General features: G+C 42.3%; 1 protein-coding gene across 2 annotated transcripts in view; it reads right to left on the reverse strand.

Annotated features, from left to right (window-relative positions):
- Positions 1 to 26,411, reverse strand: part of ARHGEF3 (Rho guanine nucleotide exchange factor 3) — a 306,587-nt gene that overhangs the window by 201,108 nt on the left and 79,068 nt on the right. For both annotated transcript variants that reach the window (XM_041761095.1, XM_041761096.1), the window contains exon 3: positions 7,454 to 7,520. In XM_041761095.1, the coding sequence (XP_041617029.1) occupies positions 7,454 to 7,520 (67 nt within the window). The remainder of the gene's footprint in view (positions 1 to 7,453; positions 7,521 to 26,411) is intronic.

A 26,411-nucleotide genomic window follows, 5' to 3' on the forward strand; every position in this document is an offset into this window, starting at 1 on the left:
AGGGGAAAGCGGAAACCAGAGACAGTCAGTTCTTCCCTTTGAGGCGGCACCCCAAACAGAAAAGGCATCTCTCAAACACACATATTTAGGAAAACAGTCATTTCAGGTGTAAGAGAATTCTAGTTACAAGGAGCTAATATTTTCTGCACACTTTACATGGAGGCATTATTCAGATCACTTTATATCCATTGTAACCAAGTCTCAAGTTTTGAGAAATGGCATTACTGTCCCCATTCTGCTGATAAGGACCTAACAGTTTGAAAAGTATCTTGTCTGACGTTTACAGTTGGCATCGCGCCCTCAAAGCATGTGCCTTTTCATCACTTATGCTTTTGTTATGACTGCCAAAAACTATCCACCAAACTCAGAGTTTGAGCTGCCTAGATGCAGCGAATAGTAAAACTCCCCATCCTGTGAGTGCACCAAGGCAGCCCCTAGACTATCACTATGGGTGGGGGGGAGAGGGGGTGGGAGGAGGAAGGAGGCAAGGGGCAGGGGGAGAGAGGAGGAGGAAGAGACAGGGTGGGGGCAAATGTCTTACAGCCCAGTTGGGTAGGTGCCTACCTCTTCTATGAGCCCAGATTTGATCAGCCCCCAGATGTTTTGCCAGAACACGTTTAGTGACGTTCCCTGATACTGACTTTGTTTATTGGTCATACATATTTTCTCTTCTGTGCTGTTTTTTCTTTAAGATTTTATTTATTTATTCATGAGAGACACAAAAAGAGAGAGGTAGAAACACAGGCAGACGGAGAAGCAGGCTCCATGCAGGGGATGTGGGATTCAATCCCGGGACCCCGGGATCACACCCTGAGCCAAAGGCTCAGAAGATAGATGCTTAACTGCTGAGCCACCAGGCGTCCCTGTGCTGTTTATTCACATCCTTCAACTATTTTCCTATCAGGTTTTCAAATTTGTGTTATTGATTTGCAAGAGTCCTTTGTATAATAAGGAGGTTAGTAATTTCATACTGAAGACAATTTCCCAAATGGTGCTGGCAAGGAACATGAGCTTTGGAATAAGAGGAGCTCAGGTTAGAATGCCAGCTCCACCACTTACTTGCCATGTGACCCTGAGCAAGATGCTCCATTTTTAAACCTCTGTTCAGTAGGCAGGATTCTAGCCTGGACCCCAATACCCCCAGCCTCTAGTGTACATTGTTGCCTAATCCCCTCCTCTGAGTGCTGGCAGAGTCTGAGAATGTAAGGAAGTATCACCCCCATGACTAGATTACTAATCATTGGCTTTCAGATAATCAAAAGGAAGATGATCTGCCTGGTGATCTAATCTGCTGAGACCTTAAAAGGAACTGGGCTCTTCCTCAAGTCAGAGAGATATGAAACATAAGAGATACTTGGTATGAGGCAGGTTTTCTATTGCTGGCTTTAAAGATGGAAGATGCCACATGGCAAGGACCCAAGAGGGGCCTCTAGAAGTTAAGAGCCACCCCCAGTTGACAATCTGCAAAGAAATGGGTACTTCAGTCCTACCACCACAAGAAACTAGATTCCCCCCAATAACCTGAATAAGCTTGGAAGAGGACTCTGTGCCTCAGAGAAGACCCCCCCACCCCTGCCAACACCTTGATTTTAGTCTTGTGAGATCTGAGCAGAGAACCTGGCACACCATACCCAGGCTTCTGACCTACAGAACTGTGACCTAATGAATGGCTCGTGTTTCAGGCTGCTTAATTTGTAGTAATTTGTTATGCAGTGATAGAAAACTACCATACTCTACTTCCTCATCTATGAAATGAGGATGAGGCTCAAATAACACCTATCTGTTGGGATTGTTTTGGGAAGTAATATATGCATAAAGTACTCAACACAATGCCTGGTATAACCTAAATGAATGCTAGGGGCTAGTTACCTGGGATTAATGGAGCTGTTAAAATTGTATTCATCATTACAAATACAAAATAGGGTAACAAATTATTTTTTTAATAAATATAGTAGATAAGATCAAACCTTAAAAAAAAAATGAAGTCCAAAGGAGTAGAAGGGAACTAAAAGGGATTCTGGGTGATGAAAAGTTTACCATAGATTACTCGCTTGTTCCTATCATTTTAAGAAAGATCTTGATGTCTAATTTCCTTTAAAGAAAAGTATGTCTTCAGGTTTGTTTTGTTTTTGTCTTTAAGATTTTATTTATTTATTTATGAGAGACACAGAGAAATAGGCAGAGGGAGAAGCAGGCTCCCTGTGGTAAGCCTGATGTGGGACTCAATCCCCAGACCCAGGGATCATGACCTGAGCCAAAGGCAGATGCTCAACCATTGAGCTACCCAGGAGTTCCTGTCATCAGCTTTGTTTTAAAGAGGCAATATACTCTAATGGCCTGGGGACGGACAGTCCCAGGTTCAAATCCCGGCTCTGTCACCTACTATAGCTGTGATTTTAGGCAAGCTATCACATGTGGGGCTCAGTTTCCTCATCCCTGAAATGTACATAAACACATCTACTATGCAGGACTGCCATGGCCTTGCCTGGAGCTGACGTTCAGTAAGTGGAGGTAAATGTACAAAGTGAGGCTGCAAGAAAGAGAAGACTATGGCACCTTTGTTGCAGGGTGGACACAGTGAGATCGCAATGAACACTGGCCTGGCTGTGTATGTTTTGAGTATCTTGAGAGATTATCGCTCTACTGAATAGTGAATTTTAGAAATTTCAGTCTGACCTTCAAGAAATGTTCAACTACGCTGAAGTTTGTGCATTTCCTTCCAAACACAGGAGGACCTGGGATGTGTCAAGGTAATGTGGAACAGGTGCACAACCCGCTGTCAGAAAGCCAGGTTTTAATTCTGATCTCTTTACTTTGAGTGACCCTAGGAGCAGTCCCCATTAATACTTGTCTGTGTAGGAGCCAGACTCCCTTTTGGTAACAGTACCAAACTCCTCCTTAGAACAGATGACCCTTCCCTACCTCAAGTGGCTCTAGTGGAGCTGCCTTATCTAGCTCCCTCAGAGGGAACATGTGGCCAAGGCCTGTCCAATCTTCTTGACTGCAGTGATTGGCCAAGGCATAGCTATGTGACCCAAGCCAGGATAATCAGAGTCCTACACTGGGATTTCACATGTGGAACCTGGGATCAAAAGTTTCTCTCTTTCCTCTGGAAACAAGCAGCTATTTGTGGTCATCCTCTCCCTCCAAAATGGTTCACATGTGGTATGCAAGATAAGAGCAATACCCCAACAATGACAAAGCTGAGAAGGAGTATCTGTTGTACCTGAAGCCTACCCACCTCAGTTTCCCCCAGCTATATGAGCCAATCAATCTCCCTTTCCATGTGAGCTAGTTTTGAGTTTCTATCACTTCCAATCAAAAGAGTCCTGACTAATAATACATTAGGCCTTGTTTCCCACATCTGAAAATTAAAAGGTAAGGGCCACAATGTCCAAAGTTTCTTCTAAAGCTTCAGAGTCTAGAAATTTCTTCCCAAATGGCCTAGGCAAGAATAAAGCCCAGGCACTGGAGAAAGAGACAAGCCAAGCACAGCCATGAAATCTGGTTGATACTTAATTGAAACCTCAGTTCTCACACCCAAACAATGCTTGTATGGAGTAGTAAGTCTTGCTAAGTGTTTCCTAATTAACTAATAGCAATAGTAGTTGTGGTCCTGAGATTTCCACACTTCCACAAGGGTAAGTTTCCTCCCTGAGTGTGTGTGTGTGTGTGTGTGAGCTAACAGGAGGAACTGTAGCAAATATTTGCACAAGGGAAGGGTGGAAATTCTGAGCTCAGCACTGCCCCAACCAGATGGGGACCAGATGCGCAGTGAACACCTGACGGAAGCACTTAGTAACAGCACCTCAGGGTCCTACCTTCTCATTCCTGTCATTCTATTCTGGTTTTACTGATAATGTGCCCACCATAACTGCCCCAACCAAAACTCCCTCTTGGCTCCTCTCCATGTGTGTAAATGCAGCACCCATGAGTCTGGTGAAAGATGGGCACAACATCACCCTTTGTTCAGGAAGGTGGGAATGTCAGGAGGGTTAGTAACACCAAGGGCCTCCATCTGCTTAGACAAAGGTGGAAATCCAGAGACCCAAACTACACTTAATAAGGACAACTCCTAAAAGGGCTAAATCACTGGGTAGGTAGAAAGAGTGTCATCTAAGGGTCACCAGCTCTTCCTGAACCTCTCTACAGCCAAAAGCTTCAGCCCCCTAAAAAAAAAAAAAAAAACAACCTACAAACCCTACTCCTAATGCCTTGAGGAATAATGCAGATCTGCAGTGAGTGTGTCCAGGGAAGACAAGGAGAGGATTACAGTACAACTCACTGAGAAAGATGTTCCTTAAAATTATTTTGAAACATCTCTTTTTCCAGACTATGAAGACACCAACCACTGCCTTTCTTCCCTTTGCTCCAAGCTCCCTCCTGAGTCCTCACGTGTCTCCCTCTTGGTTTGTCATCTAGAGTGATATGGTTTCTTGTCCTCTTGCCTTTTACCATCCATCATCCATCTTTCCCCACCACTTCTCCCCACCCCATCCCCAAAATCCACCTGTGCCCAGAATATAAGTGAACTGACACAGGATCTTTATTCTTTACAAAACAAAGAAGAATGGAATGACAAATGTTTATAATGGTTTCCTCTGCCACATATTTAAATATAGGAAATTTACTAGTGCACAGATTCTAAAACATTCCCATCTCAATAAAGAAGAAAATAAAGCATTCATAGAAAATGCGCCCTGCCCTAGGCTCAATCTAACAGGCCTGGGAGTCACAATTCACTAGGGAAAATGTATTAGCTAGATAATGCCTCAACTGTCTTCACCCTGACATTCTGGGTCCTTCTTGTTCTTTAGTTCCAATTACCATAGTGATGGTTACAAAGCATGGCCTGGCTGGGACTGAGGATGTTTCCACTCGGTAGGGTTCCCTCTTACTTAACTCTCTATGTCATGGAAGATGATGCTCCAATAGGAAGAGAGATCAATTTGGCCAATCTGGCAATTGATCAGGTCTCAGATCATCTCTCCCTGGTCTATCTTGATGTCAGTTTGTCTCATTTTATCAATAAGCCCCTGAGCCAGGAGAAATCAAAGCAAGGACAGGGGGCCAAAATAAATACCGTAGTTGATCTAACCACCTAGCAGACTCTACTCCAGCAATTTTAACTATTTGGAAAAATCTTCTGAGCTGATTCTTCCATGGTGATTCCCTAATTTCAAATGTTACCATGCAGGGATGAACGGTCACTTAAACCAAGTGTATAGCTTCTTTTTTTTTTTTTAAGATTTTATTTATTTATTTCAGAGAGACAGAGACAGTGTCAGAGAGCACAAACAGGGAGGAGTGGGAGAAGGCTCACCAACTGAGCCACCCAGGTGCCCCAAACCAAGTGTATATCTAACAGGTTCCTTTGAGCAGCAATTTCTATAAAACAGAGTTGTGCTAAAAAATTCACAAAACAGGGATGCCTGGGTGGCTCATCGGTTGGGTGTCTGCCTTTGGCTCAGGGAGTGATCCTGGAGTTCTAGGATCGAGTCCCACATCGGGCTCCCTACATGGAGCCTGTTTCTCCCTCTGCCTGTGCCTCTACCTCTCTCTCTGTGTGTCTCATGAATAAATAAAATCTTTAAAAAAAAAAAAGAATTCACAAAACATTTTTCAAGAGAAAACAGCTAAAGAGGTTGTATGGCCATAGGTAATCAATTGCCCCAGTTTGCCTGGAAACTTCTAGTGCTAAAACCAGAACAATCACTGACAAACTTGGGTGGTTGATCACCCTAAATGTACCTCAGTAGTTGGCTAGTGACCACTGCTGAATCAGAGGGAAGGGTAGAGTATCCTGAAGGGAGGCCAGAGGCAGAAAATACATGTTTTCAAAAAAGACCAACTTGCTCATAGAAGGTATAATTTCTCTACAGTTGAAAACTGACAATAAATGTCAGCCATTCCAAAGTGTGTACAAACTATATTGTCAACAACGATTTATGGGCAATGACTTTGGGAAATGCCATCGACTCTATTCACTCTCCCTAATGCAGTCTCCAAGCATTGCAACACATCAAAGGCTCTGAGAAGTCTCGCCGTGGTGAACATATTTAATGAGGTGCTCTCAGTGGGTCCCAAGTTTATTTGACCACACAAGGCTTTTCCCACCTAATGCTTATGATCATCCAACTGAACACGCCTGGCGGAATGGGGATCTTATCCACAAAACCATAAATAACTTAGGAGATGACTTACATTCAGTAAGTCTACTTAGGAGACCAACACCTTTCTCTTTGTACTCAGTGAAAACCATACTGTAAACTTAGTTAAAATAGAGCCATGATCCATATTTATTTTTAATAACACACTTGGAGAAAACAACTAAGAATCTAGGTAGGATATTAAAGGTGATTTCAACTAGTAAAAACAGAGCTGAGAAGACCAAAGATGTGAACTTGAAACACAATCTGAGGTGGACTTTGTGTTTGATGGATGTGAGAGATGTTTATTCATTCAACAAAGTAATGAAGCATGTATGTGCTACGCCCAGAGACACAGCAGTGGACAAGAGAGAGTAACAAGATCTCTACACACCTGATGCGTGGAGCTTCTAATATCACCTTTCAGCAGGCACTAATAATGATCTTATCCTATCAATAAGAAGAAAGTGCAGGGGTCCATAGGAGATGCCTCAGCTTAGATAGCTCCCCACAGGAGGTGATGTCAAGGCTTAGACGCAAGGGATAAAGTGGGTGGGCCAGCTACAGTGTGTGTAGGAGTGCAGTGCTAGACAGTGGGAGCTGTGTTCTAGGCAGAAGGAATAGCTCACACGAAGGCTGGCAGGGGGCGGTGAAACAAGCTCTGAGTATTCTTTACACATGCAAGGGTCTTCTTCCTAAGGTCAGAGCTAGAATGCATTTTAGCAAATGGTAGGGCTTCCATACACTTTATTATCATTATTATTATTAACATTATTATGTTAAGGAAGAGAACTTTGCATCAAGAGATGGTTAGAGCTGACTATACAATTTTAAAGGTCTACAGCTTTTGGTTTTATGATTGGGAGATTTTTCTGACTCCCCCTAAAAATCTGTTTGGAGCTTGCAGACTTCTCCTTCTGGAAAACCAAGCTCCCCATGAAGTTGTAAATCTACATTTTAACAGATTGTCCATTTCAGATTTTCCTTTTTTCATTGTGCACTGGGTCCCTCCAGGTTCCCAGGAAAACAGGCACAATGCACCCCACCCCACCAACCCTGATGTGGCTTCTTTACCAGATGCTTCCAGTAGCCCAAGACCTACAGGGCAAACACCAGTGGGTGCTTATTGAGACACATTTTGTAATTAAGCCACAACTGCTGATACAAACATGATTTCTCCAAGTGCTAAAACACAGCTCTTTTGGCAGAGACTGATTAATAAAGCCAACTCCTGGTAGCACCGTTTCTGGAGAGGCCAGAATAGGGTGTAGAAGAGCAGGGACTGCTCCCAGGAAAACACTTACCCCTCTGAAATTCCAGGCTTTGGGGGAAGGGAACATGGGGAAGTTGTTTTGCCGCTGCCGCCTAGGCCTAGAAGAGGAGAAAAGACAAGACAACATGTTCGTTACTCATGGGTTCGACACTCAAAGGAAATCACCTATTTCAGATACAGTTTTACCAGAAAGAGAGATGCTTCGAGAAACGGTTCTGGCCGATGAGGCACTGGGCTTTCCTACAGCTCCGCAACCCTTAGCAGCCAAATGTACTCCAAACTCCTTTCCAGCACCTCAGGACCAAAGTTCCAGAGTCCCTTGGAAATAGTCAAGCCCCCAGCCCTAAAAATTCAAATTGAATAGAAAATTCAACCTGGGTTGCAATAAAAAGAAATCAGACCAAGCTCCCGATCTTGATCTTTATTTCTCACACACAAACAATTCCCAAATGGATGCCATCAGGTGGTATTTACAGCTCTGGGCGAGCCTGGAACCCTACCTGGTGCAAGCCACACCTGAGCTGCAAACATTTAAAGGAGAATCCATATTTCTAACATGTAGCCACTGCCTAACCAGTTGGAACTGATTTTCTCATCTATTAACCCCTCCATATGATTCAGTATCCTTACCTATGACAGAGGCAAGCTCTAGGGGTGGGTGCAGGATGTGGGTAAACAGTATGGGGAAGGAAAAAAACCAGTAGTGTGGCTGGGGAGCTCCAGACACACCAGCAAAACCTTATTTCTGTCCCAAGGAGTAAATCCAATGTTATAGCTGCCAACATACCTACAGGGACACCTTTTACAATGCTTTTACGGGACAATAAATTACCCTTCCTAAAAATGTTGTGTCTGTCAATATGGAAATTCAACTTTCATGTTTGCTCAAAGTACCACCTCACTGCAAAGCATCCCTGAGAAAGGTCCATCTTGGACTTTCTCTGAAGTTTTAGTCACTGATGTACCAAAAAGGCGTTGTCAGTTTTTCCCATGATAGCCACACCTGTATTTTTACTTCCCTGCCATGATCAGTAGGGACACAAGGCAGGAGTGACCACTGCACAGGCTCTGCCATATGTGAAGCTTAAGTAAAAATCTTCATTGGCTCTACCACATGAAAGATAAATAAGCCAAATGCAAGGTGATAATAATAATAATAACAACAGCAGTTACTAACAGGTATTGTGTACTTAAAACTGCACATGCTAAGACTTCACGGGATTAATCTCATCGACTCTCACACTGAGAGCTAGGGTTTGTCACTGTACCCATTTAATAGATAAGAAAACCGAGGCCTAAGGATATTAAGTGCCAACTATCAGCACACAGGTGAAATCAGGATTCTGGTCTCAGTTGTCTGACCTCAGATCCCACAGTGTGTCACTAGCTGCGTGACCCTAACCATGAGGCTTCATCTCTTGGGCTTTCACACTGCCTATATTGCAAAACAGGAGAAACAACATCAAGTACGCAGTCAAGACAAGATGAGCGTTCCAAATCCAGGTCTATCACTGCTAAGTTCTCAAAGAAGTCAGCATGAGCTCCGTTCCCTCCTCCCAAATTCTGGCTCCAAAAATAGCCTTCGACCAGAGGCCCAGATCTGACATAGAAAAGCTGAGACAACTCACCCAAAACGATGGGAACTCCCACCTGCTGTGTCTTCTATCCAGCCCCACTTGCCTCACTCTCCTCCTCACCCACACATACATCAATAAAAACCCAGGCTAATAACATCTCAAGGCAAACAGAACATGTGGGTGGTTATTTAGATTTAATACACTTCTCTATTAAGTAACATGTTGGTCTAAGTTCTTCTAAAAAAGCATTTCTCCCTTGGGATTAAAAAAAAAACTTAGAATTTAACAAAACATCTCCCTGGATACTGTTTCCTCCTCTCCCAGGTTATAATTGGGCTTTACTTTCCTAACTATTTGATGAGCTTCACTGATTCCAAAGCAACAACATATAACAAGCAGAACATTGTGAATAAATGGACCCCTGTTTTACATGTCCACAGAAAATTATGATCACAACAATTAACAGTGATTAAATTACATGATGTGCCAGGCACTGTGCCCTAATAATGTAAGTCTCACAATATAATAGGTTATTATGTTACAGTATATTATTAGTACATGATATACAGGGAGTGTTATGATGGTGCTATAGAATGTTTTATATATATAAGTATTTATGTACAAATATATAATACGTGATACATTATAATGGATATATATATATATTTAAAATACTTTTATTTATTTAAAGTAAGTTCTTTTTAAAAAAAATAAAATAAAATAAAGTAAGTTCTACACCCAATGTGGGGCTTGCCCTCAAGATCAAGAGTCTACACGCTCTACCAACTGAACCAGCCAAGTGCCTAGGCATTATATACTTTTAAATAAATAATACAGCATTGTATCATAACATACTTTCATATAAATTATGGTATAATGGGCGATATTATCATTACCCCATTTTACAGATGAGATAAACTAGGACTCAGAGAGGTTAAGCCATATGCCGAAAGTCAAATAGCTGGTAAGCAGCCAAGTTGAGATTCATAACCAGATGTGCCTGCCTCCAGATTCAAAGGATGTAGCCCCTCTCATATAGAGATAAGCCCCATCAAACAGGGCACAGCATGCTTTTGGAAGAATGTGGCCGGGGGGGGTTCCTTGTGGGAGGGCACCAGTTTAGCAGGGCCTTACTCAAAACGCCTCATAGGCAAAGAAACAGGATCAGAGCAAATCTGTCCATCCTAGGCAGTCTCAGGAAATTTGGATACACCATTTTTGGCTGGGGAAACTGCCAGGAAACATACTAAGAGAAGGACTGTCTCTAACTGTAGGCTTCCCCCAACCCTTGTATTCCATCACCAGCCAGGCTTCCAGATCATTCACATTAGCTGGAATCCCTTCAACAATCTAATCTGGCATCCTAAGAGTATCCATCTTCCTTCCCCCCAGCCAAACATTAGCACCCAGATGGCTTTAAAGGACAGCTTTAGGGGGAGCACCTGGGTGGCTCAGTCAGTGAAATGTCTGACTTGATTTCAGCTCAGGTCATAATCTCAGGGTCCTGGGATCTGGCCTGTGTTGGGCTCCCTGCTCAGTGGGGAACCTGCCTGTCTCCCCCTGCTCCTCCTCCTTCTCCCCCTCTCCCTTCCCCTGCTCATATCCATGCCAGCCATGCACACACATGTGGTTAAGAAGCACAGCCTGTCCTGCAGATGTCAGGAGGACAACGCTGACTAGTAACCATCCATCTCTGCAGAGGAACCAATGGGAAGCCGGGGTGGGCATGTGGCAGGAGAGAAGCCACTGAGGCAGGAGGGAGAGCTTCTTGCCTGGAAGGAGGTTATAACTGTCGGAAAGGTTGGGAAGAGAAGTTATAAACATTCCCCCCTCCAGGGAGCTTATGGTAGGCAGAGAAATGCCCATGGGAGAAGCAAAAAGTCAGGATTCAAGATGCATTTAGGGAATGATCTCAAATTCAGGTGTGTGTGTGTCTGTGTGGCTGGACTCAAACAGGATAAGCTCAGTAGCAATAGGGCTCAGGATTAGCAATCAAATGTATTTCCCACCACAGGAAAACAAATACAAACCTTTTCCCACCACCTTGGGAAGAGGATTAGTGACCATTTCCAGAGCAGCTCCTGAGAGTATGGGTTTCAGAAGCTTCTGCTGCCCATGCACTATGTGACGCTAGCTCCAAGAGTGGCTCCCTCCCTTTCTTGCTGGGGGACTTCAACCAGGCTACCTATTCTCTATTCCATCTGAGTCTCCATTTTCTCATCTATAAAATGGGGGTAATGGTCTCTCTTCACAAAATCGAAGCATTTAAGTGCTATATAAAATGGCAGAGAATCTGGTACTTGCTAGATGCTCAAGTTAGCTACTACAGTAGTCTTCCCTTATGCATGAAGGGTAGGTATCAGGGGCACGTGGCTGGCTGAGTTCGTGGGGCATGTGATTCTTGATCTTGTGGTTGTGAGTTCCTGCCCCACATCAGGTGTACAGCTTATTTTTTTTTTTGTAAGTGTACAGCTTATTTTTAAAAAGGGTACGTTTCAAGACTCCCAGTGGATGCCTGAATCAATGGAAATGACCATACCCCGTACATGCTATGTTTTCTCCTACACATACTACTTATAATTAAGTTTAATTTATGAATGAGGCATAAGGGCGATGACAACAATAACTCCTAATAGGATAGAATTATATAACAGGGGCACCTCAGTGGCTCAGTTGGTTGAGTGAGCCACTTTTGATTTCAGCTCAGGTCATGATCTCAGAGTCGTGGGATTGAGCCGCGTGATAGCCATACCCAGCATGGAGCCTACTTAAGATTCTCTCTCACTTTCCCACTACCCCTCCCCCCTCTCTAAAAAATAGGATTATAACACTATATGTAGTAATAAAAGTTATGTGAATGTGGCTTCTCTCTCTCAAATATCTTATGGTACTGTATTCCCCTTCTTGTGGTGATGTGAGATGATAAAATGCCTTTGAGATCAGATGAAGTGAGGTGAATGATGTGAGCATTGTGACATAGTGGTAGGCTACTACTGACCTTCTGACAACTCATCAGAAAGAGGAGCATCTTGAAGACTCCTTCTTTAACCAAGTAAAAAGGAATGTTACTTATCATTACCATTGGTAAGGCACATGTGAACAGCAGTGAAATTCACATTAATTCTTATACATTAGATAAAATAGAAGGAAAATAAAAACAAAGTCTTCAGCCTGTCATATTTGTTAGACTACAACATGACTACAAATACGAACACAATGGAACCATGAAAAGTGATCCCCTCCATTCCTTGTCTAATTTCATGCCTCCCACCCTATTTCCCTTCCCAAAGAGTACCACCTTAGCCAGCATGTTGTTTATGTTTTAAATATTTCAATGTCTTAATTCTCAACTCAGAACATCATGCTAACAAAACTTTCCTTTTGGGACACCTGGGTGGCTCAGCAGTTGAGCGCCTCCCTTCAGCCCAGGGCGTGATCCTGGAGTCCCAGGATCAAGTCCCACATCGGGCTCCCTGCATGGAGCCTGCTTTTCTCTCTGCTTATGTCTCTGCCTCTCTCTCTCTCTCTGTCTCCCATGAATAAACAAATAAAAATATTTAAAAAAAACAACTTTCCTTTTATTTCTTTTGTTTTATTTCTCTATATCCATGAAGACAATTGTAGCATTCCTAGGAAAGTCATAAAGCTACATTTTATAAAAGAAATTAGTGCAGAATATGGTACCACTTGCGCCAGCTTTTTTTTGTGCCAGTTTTTTTTTTGTGTGCCAGTTTTTTTAAAAAAGATTTATTCATTCATTTTGAGAGAGGCAGAAACAGTATGCAAGCAGGAGAAAAGGCAGAGGGAGAGGGGAAGCAGACAACCCTCTGAACACGGAGCCTGACTTGGGGCCCCCTCCCGTGACCCTCGGATCACAATCTGAGCTGAAATCAAGAGGCAGACACTGAACCAACTAAACCACCCAAGCGCCCCTATGCCAGTTATTTTTATTCTGTTTGGACCAGTTAAGACAGTGATAGTCTCTTTCAGGTAAATGTCTTCTGAGGTCTGATAGTGGTACATAATTGAGGATGGACTGGCAGGTGGTTAGCCTGGGGAAGACCCCATATTTGTGGAGAAGCTCACTGTGAAGAGGTAGTTTGCCAATGGAAAGCTGATCATTTTGGCTTGTCTCTTAAACAAAAGCACAAAGGCACCACCCACTAACATGTTTCCATAGTTCATAGACCACACTCAGTTTCATTTCACTGATGCCATGGTTGCAACTCCAGCTCTTTTTTTACTGATAAATTGTGTGGGGAAAGGATCACAGAACCTCAGAAATAGTCAACTGATACAATCACTCAGCACTAGTTGGATCTTCCGCAACAGTCCCATTGAGAATGCACCCTGAAAGACAGCCATCACCCTTTGGAGAAGGGTTCTGTACCCAATCACAGGGGCTCACATATTAATTTATCTCCAATATTATAGAACATCTTCTATGGGGCAGGCACAGTACTAGACATTAGTGAACGACACAAATCCAATGTCTGCTTTCATGAAGCTTACAAAAGGACGAGAGAGACAGACAACATAGTAAGTCTTTAAAAAAAAAAAAAAAAGAGCTGTGTTAGGAGTGACAAAGGGGCTCAATCATTTGAGGAGCCAGGAGGTCCTCCCAGAGGAAATGAGCCCTCCCTATGACCTGACAGAGATGAGGACTCAGCCAGGTGATAAGACAGGGAGCAATGGGCCAGGCCATAGGAAAGCAAGCTAAAAATGCAGGAGATAAAAAGTTGATCTTTGCAAAGATTACCAAAATAGGCAAAACTGGCAAAACTACTAAAGTTAAAAGTCAAGAGTTAAGATGTAAAAGAGAGATGGCACATTTGAAAAACTGGAAGCTAAGTATGACAACCTAAATGTCGTCAATAAAGGATTCTTAAATAAAACTATATTCATTCCTTGCAATGTAAGACCATGTAGGGGGATCCCCGGGTGGCACAGTGGTTTAGCGCCTGCCTTTGGCCCAGGGCGCGATCCTGGAGACCCGGGATCAAATCCCACATTGGGCTCCCAGTGCATGGAGCCTGCTTCTCCCTTTGCCTATGTCTCTGCCTCTCTTTCTCTGTGTGACTATCATAAATAAATAAAAACTAAAAAAAAAGACCATGTAGGATGATGTATTAATGAAAAACTAAAAAAAGAAAGAAAGAAAGAAAGAAAGAAAGAAAATCCAAGTTGCAGGAGATATGCATGATATATAATACTATTTAGAATCTCACAACGTAACACTCTATTGTTTATAGCCACACATACACATAGTAAGACTACAGATGAAAAGGGTTTATCAACTGCATAAGACTGGCTCCCTTTGGGGACTGAGAGGGAAAAGAGACTGGACTGGGACCCATTGAGGCTTCATCTCTACCTGTAATGTTCCATTTATTCACATAAAAGTTCTTTTTTTTTTTTTTTAGAGATTTTATTTATTTGAGAGAGAGAGAGAACATGAGCGGGGGTGGGAGGGCAGAGGGTAGAGAGGGGCAGAGGGACAAGCAGACTCCCCTCTGAGCAGGGAGCCGGATGCAGGGCTCCATCAATGACCTAAACCCTAAGCCAAAGGCAGAGGCTTAACCAACTGAGCCACTCATGCACTCCTCACATAAAAATTCTGAAGCCAACAGGGCAAAATAATGTCTATTAAATGGCAGGTACAGAGATGAAAGTTACAATAGCCTATATTTTGCTATATGGGTGAAATAGTTTATAATTAATAATAATAATAAATGAATTAATTATGGCAAAGCTATATAAAACACAAAGGCATCCATTAAAGATAATGCCTTCACCAGCAAAGACTATAAAATACATAATGTAGGATAAGCAACAGGACAACACATAAACTCATTTGTGTTTACACACACACATATAGAATCAGCTATGTGTACACCTCCTGAGGACCCTGGAAGGGCACATGCCCAACTGTTGATGGTGATTATGTGTGTAGCCAGGGTAGGGGGCGGGAAGCATAGATGTGGACATCATCTTTTACATTATGTAGTTTTTTAGAAGATTTTATTTATTTATTCATGAGACACACACACACACACACACACACACAGAGGCAGAGACACAGGCAGAGGCAGAAGCAGGCTCCATGTGGGGAGCCTGATGCGGGACTCGATCCCGAGACTCTGGGATCGCTCAACCACTGAGCCATCCAGGCATCCCTACATTATGTATTTTTAAATCTTTACTATGGAAATGTATTATGTAATGAAAATCATAATAATTTTTACTGAAAGACCTTGACAGGTGGGGAAGGAGGCCGAGAGGATTAAGGTGAGGCTGAAGAGGCAGCCAGAACTGGACAGGGCAGAGCCTTAAAGGCTAGGATTGGGAGGTCGGCCGTGGGCTGAGGAGGCTCCACTAAGGCTATACAGTAGGAAACGACATGAGATTCACCTTTAGAAAAATCCCTCTGGCTGGAGGGAAGAGAAGATAGCAGAGGGGTCCAGAATGAAGGCAGAGACCAGCAGGGAGGCTAATGTAGGCATCCAGATCCACTGCAGCTTCTCTCATGGGGCACTTTTAAGATTCTAAAGGCACAGAAGTTGGAAGTGTACATTTAGACTTCTTTTTCCCATTTTTCCATCCCTCTGCCAGTTGTTTTTTTAGAACAGCACTGTCTAATAGAAATATCGTGCAAGCCACATACGTAATTTTAAATTTTCTATTAGTCACATTAAAATGGTAAACAGAAACAGGTAAGTTTATTTTATAATAATATAGTTTATTTAACCCAATATATCCAGATACTATTATCAGTTCAATGTGGAGTAGAAAAAAATATTAGAGATATTTCACATTTTTTCATATCTTCAAAAGCCAATGAGTATGTTACTGGGGTGCCTAGGTGGCTCAGTCGGTTAAGCATCCAACTTAATTTCAGCTCAGGTCATGATCTAGGGGTCATGAGATGAAGCCCCACATTAGGCTCCACACTGGGGGTGAAGCCTTCTTAAGATTCTTTCTCTCCCTCTCCACCTGCCTCTCCCACCCTACTTGTGCTCTCATAAATAAATAAATAAAATTTTAAAATCCAATAAGTATTATACTCTTGTGTCAATTTCAAGTGCTCAGTAGCAGTACATGGCATGTGTCTATCATACTGGACAGCACAGTTGTAGAAAAACAACTCATTAGTTTCAAAGAGCCTCAGATTTTAAAAATTCATGGCTCTACATCTCATGGCTGTATGTTAGTGACCAACCACCAAAATCTCTAAATTGAGATCCTCTTGAAAAGTGAGACATTCTCTAAAATGATTTTAGTATCCATCTAAATTCAGAAAAAATCAGAAGAAAAAAATATTTACAAAGGCTCTAAGATGTGGTCTCTGGAAAAAAATATAGGAAATTATTTTCAGGGATCCCTGGGTGGCGCAGCGGTTTGGCGCCTGCCTTTGGCCCAGGGCGCGATCCTGGAGACCCGGGATCGAATCCCACATCGGGCTCCCGGTGCATGGAGCCTGCTTCTCCCTCTGCCTGTGTCTCTGCCTCTCTCTATCTCTCTGTGACTATCATAAATAAATAAAAAAATTTTAAAAAAAATTTAAAAAAAAAAAAAAGGAAATTATTTTCAGGTCACAACTTTACTTGAATAGAGCAACAAATAAAATTTTTCCCAAATGGGGATTATCCCAAACACTGGGATGTCTATGATCTGGTCCTAAATAATACAGATACCAGATGTATTCCAGAATGAACTAATCAAACTAATTCCAGAATGAACTAAAAAGAACAGATTTAAATGATTTTTTTAGCCCATAAAATGATTATATTTGTAGTTTGCCTTTTGTTGAGGTCACTTATTCATTAATATAAAGGGATGTTCTCTTTTTTTTTGTTATGGATATGTAAGGGCTCTTTATAGACTCAGGAACGAGCATGTAGCAAAGTGTCTGGCACTACCTGGTGCTCTAGTAACCATATTAAAAGGTATATATTAAATTCCATCAACTGATGAATGAAAATGGATAAACAAAAGGTGGCATATGCCTACAATGGACGTCATTCAAAAGAATGAAATACTGGCACATGCTATGACATGGAGCACCTTGAAAACATTATGCAAAGTGAAAGAAGCCAGACACAAAATGCCACATCTTGTATGATCCTATTTATATGAAATACCCAGAGGAGGCAAATCCATAAGGAGAGAAAGCAGACTAGTAGTGGTCAGGGGCGGATGGAAAGAGAGTGAGTGGGAAATGACTGTTTAATGGGTACACAATTTCCTTTTGCAGTGATGACAACATTGTGGAATTAGTGGTGATGGATACACAACACTGTATATGCACTAAATGCCATCAAATTACTATATATTTAAAATGGTTAAAATGGTAAATATGTGTATTTTACCACAATTTTTTAATAGGGAGGGTATTCTTTGGGTAAATACCTAATAGTGCAATTGCTGGATTGTAGGGTAGTTTTATTTTTTACTTATTGAGGAACCTCCATGCTGTTTTCCACAGGGACTGTACCAGTTTACATTCCCACTAACAGTGCAAGAGGGTTCGCCTTTCTTTACATCCTTGCCAATACCTGTTGTTTCTTGTGTTGTTGATTTTAGCCATTCTGATAGGAGTGAAGTGGTATCTCATTATAGAATTGATTTGCATTTCCCTGATGATCAGTGATGTTGAGCATTTTTTCATGTCTCTACCCAAAGAATATAAAAAATACTGGGCAGCCTGGGTGGCTCAGCGGTTTAGCGCCACCTTCAGCCCAGGGTGTGATCCTGGCGACCCAGGATCAAGTCCCACATTGGGCTCCCTCCATGGAGCCTGCTTCTCCCTCTGCCTGTGTCTCTGCCTCTCTCTCTGTGTATCTCTCATGAATGAATAAATAAAATCTTTTTAAAAATACTATTTCAAAAGGATACATGCACTCTCATGTTTATAGCAGAATTATCTACAATGCCAAATTATGGAAACAGCCCAAGGGCCCATTGGCTGATGAATGGATAAAGAAGATGTGGTGTATATATACAGAATGGAATATTACTCAGCCATAAAAAAAGAATGATTCCTGCCATTTGTAATGACATGCATGGAGTTAGAGAGCATCATGCTAAATGAAGTAAGTCAGTCAGAGAAAGACAAATACCATATGATTTCATTCATATGTAGAATTTAAAAAACAAATGAACAAAGGGAGAAGAAAGAGAGAGAGGCAAACCAGGAAACAGACTCTTAACTATAGAGAACAAACTGATGGTTACTAATGGGTTGGGGGGTCGGGGTGGGGGGAGGCAGGTGAAATAGATGATGAGGATTAAGGAATGCACTTGTCCTGATAAGCACTAGGTGACATATGGACGTGCTGAATCCTTATATTGCTCACCTGAAACTACTAGTATTACATTGTATGTTAGCTAGCTCGAATTTAAATTAAAACCTTTTTAAAGGGGGGAGAGCCATATGTTTCACTGCTTTAAAATTTTTTTAGTTTAAAAAATAGGGTAAAATAAAGATCGTTTTCAGGCAAAATAAAAAATATATATCTAATGAAAAATCCTCATGAAATAATCATGCAAAATAAAATATCATTAACTATACCAGAAGCAGGAATTATGTAAATAAAAGCCAGGGAGAGTAAGCATTCTGTGCAGCTTGGGAACTGACAAAAATGGCTTAGATGTTAAGTTTTATCAGCACTTGTGAGAAATCTGCCCTACAAGTCCCTGTTTCAGAGACACATATTTATGTGAATCCTTCAACAATGATAAAAATTCCCACACTCTGGCTTTCTCCACTTCCTCCCGTTCTCCACTCCTGGCCCCGGCTCTCTGTGTTCAGAGATTCTGCAGCAATACCCATTCCATCCTTTGCTCCCACCTCATGAGGCATTCTGCTGCATTTCTCTTTCACCCTTGAGCTTCCTGCAAAGCTTTTATCTTCAGAACAACTTTTCATGAGTTCAGTCTTCCAGAAAAAAAAAAAACTCTTAATGGTAAATTTTAATGTTTTGCAAATGGTGCCATGAAACAGCAGTTTGGTGCAGCAGTTAAAAGTGCAGATGCTTGAGGGCACCTGGGTGGCTCAGTCCGTTAAATGTCTGACTCTTGATCTCAACTCAGGTCTTGATCTCAGGGTCATGAGTTCAAGCCTTGCACTGGCGGAGGAGGAAGGGGAAGAGGAGGAGGAGGAGAAAAAAGTACAGATGCTTGGAGCCAGCTCTGCCATTTACTAGGGGTGTGACATGGGACCTACCCCTACCCACTAGGTCCAGAGACCTATCCACTCTGTTCCCTACTTCCCCTATCTGTAAAATGGAGGTAATAACAAGATTCCCTTATACAGTTGTTGTGAGAACTAAGTGGGTTATTATACGTAAAGCTCTTAGAACTTGGCACACAGAATGTGCACTTTAAAAGTTAGCCCACTTCTGGGAGATGAGCTCTGGAAGGCCAGGGATTGTGTGATTTGGGCTCGCTGCTCCCTCCGTACTCCCTCCACTTAATAGGACCTTAATCAATAGCTGGAGAACGAACCCATGGTGCTTGGCCTCAGTAAGTCTGTGGTCAGCAGCAGCACAGAGTAGCCTTCCATACACACTGACAGAGCATGAATACAACCACATGCACTTGGGAGAGGAAGACCATGTTCTGCAGCTGAGGCCGTCTCCTGGGCCCTCTGAGCACTGGCCATGCATGGACCCTGAGGCAAGCCTGGTATGGGCTGTGGATCTGCACCCATCTCAGCCTTCTCTCTTTATCCAGGTCTCACTCAGGCTTCACTGGGTTCTAGATAGGTACTTTCTGAACAAAAGTTCCTCAAATTCAGGACAGTTCCTCAGCTGAGAATTGTTCAAATGAACAGCACTAGAGGGAAGGGACCCTGGCATTGGGGCCAGTCAGACTCCAACATGGCACCAAATGCACTTAAATGCCTTTGGGATCACATATGATTTTCACTTTATTAATCCCATTACAGTTACGATGCTGTCTCCTTATCCAGGAGAAAGTGCTTACAAAATGCCATAACTGCCCCCAGGAAATTAAAACACTCAGAGACACCATCCCATCTTGACAAATACACCAGTGCTCCTGTCCATTTGTGTATTTCAAGTCCGGGGTGGGCCAGAGATTGCTTATTCACATTTCTATGTGTTGGGCAGCCACTGTAAACCTTTCTGCACAAACTACACCCACCAAACAGGATAGCAACACACAAGGTGGTCAGAGCATGGATGCTGCAGTCCCCAAGAGCCAGTTCAGGCCCAACTCTATCAGGTGATCTTGGGCAACTTAGAGAACTTCCCTGAATCTCAGTTTCCAACTTGAAACCAAATCCAAATCACAAACCAGTGAGTCCAGACCACACAAAGAGCCGCTACTCCTACTATCTGCCCCCTCCCCTACTCTGCTCTGTTTTTCTCCATAGAATTGATCACCTCCTAATGTAAGCTCTGAGAGAACAGAACTGCATTTTACTCTGCAGCATCCCTTCTGCCTACAGTGATGCCTGGCACATAGTAGACACTCAGCAAATATTTGGAGCTAATGTTTATTAATGTTTATTAAGCTCTCAGTGTACACAAAGCACAGTACAGGAATTATTGTACTTAATCCTCAAACAACCCTATGATGTCTGTCTCACCACATCCATCCATTTTCAAGTTGGAAACTGAGGCTTGGGGAAGTTTGAGGAGGAGAAACCAGATGGTAAGGGTCTTACAGACTACTGCGAGGTTTTGAATTTTAGTCTGAGTGAGATGGGAAGCCACAGAAAGATTTTGAGCAGAAAAGAGACAGGATCTATGTTTCAAAAGGCTGTTCTCAATGCTGTGTAGGGAGAACACTGGAGGGGCAAGACAAGGAGCAGAGAGGTTGGTGAGGAACTCCCTCACGAGTTCCTGCAGTAGCCCAGGTGATGGGCAGCAGAGCTGTGGACCAAGATGGCAGCGGTGGTGAGCAGTAGTGCAATTATATACATACTTGAAGATAAGGTAACAGGATTTGCCAGAGGGTGGGATATGGAGGCTGAAATTAAAACAAAGTCAAAGATGCTCTAAGAATTTTAACCTGAGCAACTGGGAGGACAGAGAAGACTTATGGGAGGGACAGACTAATGGACAAAAGCCAGAGCAGACAGATGATCTGAATTGGTATGGATCTTGAAATGGAGATTAGAGTGAGTAGCTGGATACAAGAAACTGAAGAGTATATTCAAGAGCATCAGCCTTTAGACCAAGGAGGAGCCACACTCTGGTGAGGGGGGAACCAGGGGAGAGGAACATTCCAGAAGCCAAGTAACAAAGTGTTTCAGGGAGGGAGTGCTCAACTATATCATTAAGTAGGGGATAGAGAAATGCCTACTGAAATTCAGCAAAGCATGGGTCCCTGGTGACTTGACAGGATAAAGTGAATGGAGGTGGGAACAGAGCTGAGAGGGGCTTGGCTCAAAATAATCTAGAAGCAATGTCTGTAGAAAATCTAGGTTGATAAGGATCTTAGGTATTGGCCAGTCCACTGAAGTCATTAAAATGGGAACTCCCTAAGAGTGAGCATTTCATCTTTATTTTTTTTAAAGATTTATTTATTTGAGAGAGAGAGAACAAGTGAGTATGGGGGTGGAGGAGAGAGAGAGGGAGAGAGAAAATCTCAAGCAGACTCCCTGCTGAGCACAGAGCCCAATGCAGGGTTTGATCCCATGACCCTGAGGTCATGACCTGAGCTTAAATCAAGAATCAGACGCTTAATCAACTGAGCCACCCAGAAGCCTCCTTCAGCGGTCTTTTTAATGTTATATTCCCACCTCAGGACACCTGGCACATGATAGATGGTCAATAAATATTTGCAAGACTTTTTTGAACTTCCTTGATATCTCCAGCCAAACAGTACAGGTCAACAGGAACTTTGCATCTCTAACAGGATGGTATGGACAACAGTGAGGAAACTCATACACAAATTATCCCAAGATGGAATGTTTCATTCCCTTCCCTTGACTAAAGAAACTAGAATTAATACTACTTGGCATTTATTCATCACGGAAATAATGTGTTTTCCAGTTACTCCTCTCATTGGCATTCAGATCTATATCATCAGTGGATTGAATGGTTTCTCATTGGCAACACCAAATCTGAACTCAGCTAATTGTAAGCTGGTCTAATTAGCAGAAATTACAGAATATTTTTAAAAGGATGTTTTGTAATAGAGGTATTTTGGAAATCCAATTTAGGAAAATTATTGTTTCATATTCTCAAAGTGCTGACCTACAGATGATGTTTCTAAAGCATTTAGGGGTCACTTTTAAAAGCAAGGGGATCATTCTCCCTGTCCCCACCTGCATCCATCTGAATTATGGCACATTTTCAATGGGAAAGGCTTCATTACATCCTAAGGAAATCCACATCCTGCATCTCCAGGTCACAGTCCGGCAGAGAGAGGCCTCACGTCCCTCCGGAAAGGATAATTAGTTTTCTACCCTTTAATCAAGGAGCAGCAGATTGTTGTTTTTCTAAAGTTTTGCCTGGGGAGAGGCTGTTCTTTCCAGAGTGTGTGTTTTTCTAACCAGGACTCCTTGTACGTACCCAGTCTTCCCATGAGCCAACACTGAGAGGCACTCCCCCCTTATCTGAAATGAAAAACTGAAGCTCTCCACTGATGACAGCCTCTGGCCCCTCAACTGCACAGATGTGGGATCAGGGCATGGTCATCGCAACTTACCAGTGCCAGTGACCTTTTATTTATATGGACCAAGAGAATCCTCAATCTCTCCATCATGGAGGTCATGTTTTTAAGAGTTTACTTAAAAAAAAATGCTTATCATGTGCCAGATACTAAGTCCTTAATAAATATTAACTCATTTAACCCACAAAACAATTTTATAAGTAAATACTTTTATTATTCCCACTTTATAGATGAGGAAACTGAAGCCCAAAGAGGTCAAGTGACTTGTCCAAAATCATACAGCTAGTAGGTGGCAGAGCCAGGTTTTAATCCCAGATGGTCTGGCTCCAGAAAACAGAGAAACATGTTAAAACCATGGTAGAGGGATCCCTGGGTGGCGCAGCGGCTTGGCGCCTGCCTTTGGCCCAGGGCGCGATCCTGGAGACCCAGGATCGAATCCCACGTCGGGTTCCCGGTGCATGGAGCCTGCTTCTCCCTCTGCCTGTGTCTCTGCCTCTTCCCCTCTCTCTGTGTGTGACTATCATAAATAAAGAAAAAATTAAAAAAAAAAAAAACCATGGTAGAAACAGTGACAACAGAGAAAAGAAGTTGGAAAAGACGCTTACTGTGTGCTAGGCCAGAAGCCAATGTTACTGGTTGGTTTCTCTTTATATGAAGTGCAACTGGACTTTAAAAATAACAATAATAATAATAATCAGAGATTAGTATTATGTGTTGGTTTTTCTACATCAGCAATAAAAATCCATGCAGATTCATTGGTATATTTTTACTGTGTGCATGTTACTTTGATAAAATTGCAATTTTAGTTTAAAAATTTTAATGGCTGAGTTTCCTTAATGTTTTAAAGGGATCTGAATCAAATAAACAACTCTTAGAAAATGTTTTTAAAAAATCACCCTGAACTCTCTTTCCAATTTTTGTCTTAAAAAGAAAAGTAAGAAAAGTCTTTAGAATTGTTCTATCAAACTGTATACAAATCAGAAACAAAAAGGAAGGAGATAAATTCATTTTTTTTAAATCCTGAAAAGCTCTAAATCAAAAATTATATTTACAGACACCATACTTTCTTAGTTTCTATCCAATAGGTATGAGGGGTTTTTTGCCCACGGTAGGGCAGAAGAAAGACTTCACACTTTATTCAATAATATATTGATCAAGGGCACCTGGGTGGTTTAGTCAGTTGAGCATCTGACTTCAGCTCAGGTCATGGTCTCAGGGTCCTGAGACAGAGCCCCTAGTCAGGCTCCATGCTCAGTGGGAAGTCTGCTTCTCCCTCTCCCTCTCCCTCCTGCTCATGCTCTCTCTCTCTCAAATAAATAAATTAATAAATAATAACATATTGATCAGAAGCTAATAAATAAATCAGTATGTAGGTGACCTAACACCTTAAAAATGAAAATTGCAAAAAAAAATAAAAAATAAAAATAAATAAATAAAAAAAAATGAAAATTGCAATCCTAAAAATTAGGATTCAGAAATGGGCATCTCTAACAAATGTTCTGTTGATTCTAACTCAGTTAAAAACACCAAAAACTCTTAAATTTTAGCCAGCATCGCTTTAAGCAGTTTATTGACTTTCTGATACAGGACCTACCACAGTCTCCAAGGTAATTAGAAGCTCTATAAATGCTGTTTTTTGGCAGTGCCTGGGGCCACACATAAAAGCATGTTTATTCCCAAACTCTCAGTGAAATATGGTGGTAGGGTGGGACCACGGCTGCATATATGGAGAAAAAGGAAAAGATAATGCCAAGGAGACCATTCAAACTGAGATTATTTCATCACTATGACAAACAGCAAGCCACCCCTAAAATCCTGGATAAGAGAGAGTAATTCTGAGCAAGACTAGTACTCAAAGTAAGAGAAATTCTGAGTAAGACAGGATAATATCATTATTTCAACAACAATAATAATGCTATTAGTGCTGTGCTTATTATGTGGATTAGTTCATTTAGTTTTCCTAGGGGCCCTGAAAATAACGGCCATCAGAAGAAGGCTGCGGCCCTCTGAGGTTAGACTTGGAAGTGCTCCATGGCTACTAAAAGTCAGAGCCAGACAGCCTGTTCCAGGATGCCTGCTTTGGGCCCCTGAGTCCTGCCAGATTGTCTAAAGGATTTTCTGGCCACCTAATCCATAAAGGCCACCAAACTAGAGAGAGAAAAATTAACTGTGTTGATCAGTTATGTGCGATTTATCAAATATTTCTATCAAACACAGTCCCATTGCACAGGACAGAGAAAGCCCCCAGCCATCCTCCAGGGCAGCTCCTCCTCCAGCTCACCAGCTGGGCTCCAGTGGGAGCAGGGCTGGTACTTGCATCAATGTTGCCATAGCTGCCACCATGGCAACTGCCCACTGTTGCCCTGGCAAAGATGCTCTCCTCGCTCTTGGGAGCCCTGATGCAAGGATGCAGCCCCACAGAAACTCGTGTTTTTACCTGCTCCCAACTTGCTCATACTGAGAACCAACTGGGGGTTCCCCAGGCCCCAGTTTGCATTTGGACCAGACTACTAGGTATAAAGGCTGAGAGGGAGATGGGGGTTCAAGGAGAGGCTGTACAGAACTGAAGGGTGGGTAGTTAACCTCCTGAGGGGCCTCTACTCCTAGCAGGGCTGTCTGAGTTCTGACTCTGGCACTTGCTACCTGGGGATGCTAAGCAAATGGTTTGGCCTCTAGGAACCCACATTTTAGAATATGGAAAACAACAATAATGTTAGATTTTACATTTTATAGAACCATTTTGAGATATAAGTAGAGCCAAGCATGTAAAGGACATACAGAGTAAATACTGGCTATTGTTGACTATTATCACCAATTCAATGGTGCTGATGCCAGCATAAGGCCAGGAGCCCTCATCCTCTTGATGCTGCCTTTATACCACAGCAGCCTGACGTTCAAAACAATAAGTCCTTCTGTCCACAGCACAGGGTTACTGACAGGGCTGAACAGTAGACAGCACAGTCCACACACACCCTACTGTGCTCAGGGAGACACGAGAGTGGTCAGTGGGTACCCCAAATTCAGTACTCTTCCCTCTAGGCAATATGGCTTCTCTGAAAAGATTGATTCATCAAAATAAGCCAACTAAGTTTATTCAACAAAAATAGGAGTTTGCGGTGCCTGGATGGCTAAGTTGGTTAGGTGTCTGACTTGATTTTTGGCTTGGGTCATGATTTTGGGGTTGTGGGATCAGCTCTGCATTAGGCTCCACACTCGGGGGTGGGGGTCTGCTTGGGATTCTCTTCCCCCTATTCCCCTGCCTCTCCCCACCTCAAAAAAAAAAAAATAAATAGGGGCACCTAGGTGGCTCAGTCAACTGAGCATCCAACTTTGGCTCAGGTCATGATCTCAGGGTCCTAGAATTGAGCCCTACATCAGACTCATGCTCAGCAGGGAATCTGCTTCTCCCTCTCCCTCTGCTCCTCCCCCTGCTTGTGCTCTCTCTGTCTCTCTCTCAAATAAATAAATAAAAATTTTAAAAAATAATAATAAATAAATATCTTTTAAAAAATCCCAAAAGTCAAAACAACTTTTAAGATACTGAAGCCATGGATGAACCATCTTTAAAGCCAAATAATAGCATTCAAAATTTTCTAGAAAATTCTGAAAGAATAATGTCCACATTGTTGGCCATGGTGATTTCTCAGGGTTAGGATTGACTCAAGGAACCTTCACTTGCTATGTCACACATTCATACACTGAACTTTCATGATAGGCATATATTAATTTTGTAATCAAAAAAGAACAGCTTTTAAAAAAAGCTGA

The sequence above is a fragment of the Vulpes lagopus genome, chromosome 7 (genome assembly GCF_018345385.1).
Source record: "Vulpes lagopus strain Blue_001 chromosome 7, ASM1834538v1, whole genome shotgun sequence".
NCBI classification, from domain to species: Eukaryota; Metazoa; Chordata; class Mammalia; order Carnivora; family Canidae; genus Vulpes; species Vulpes lagopus.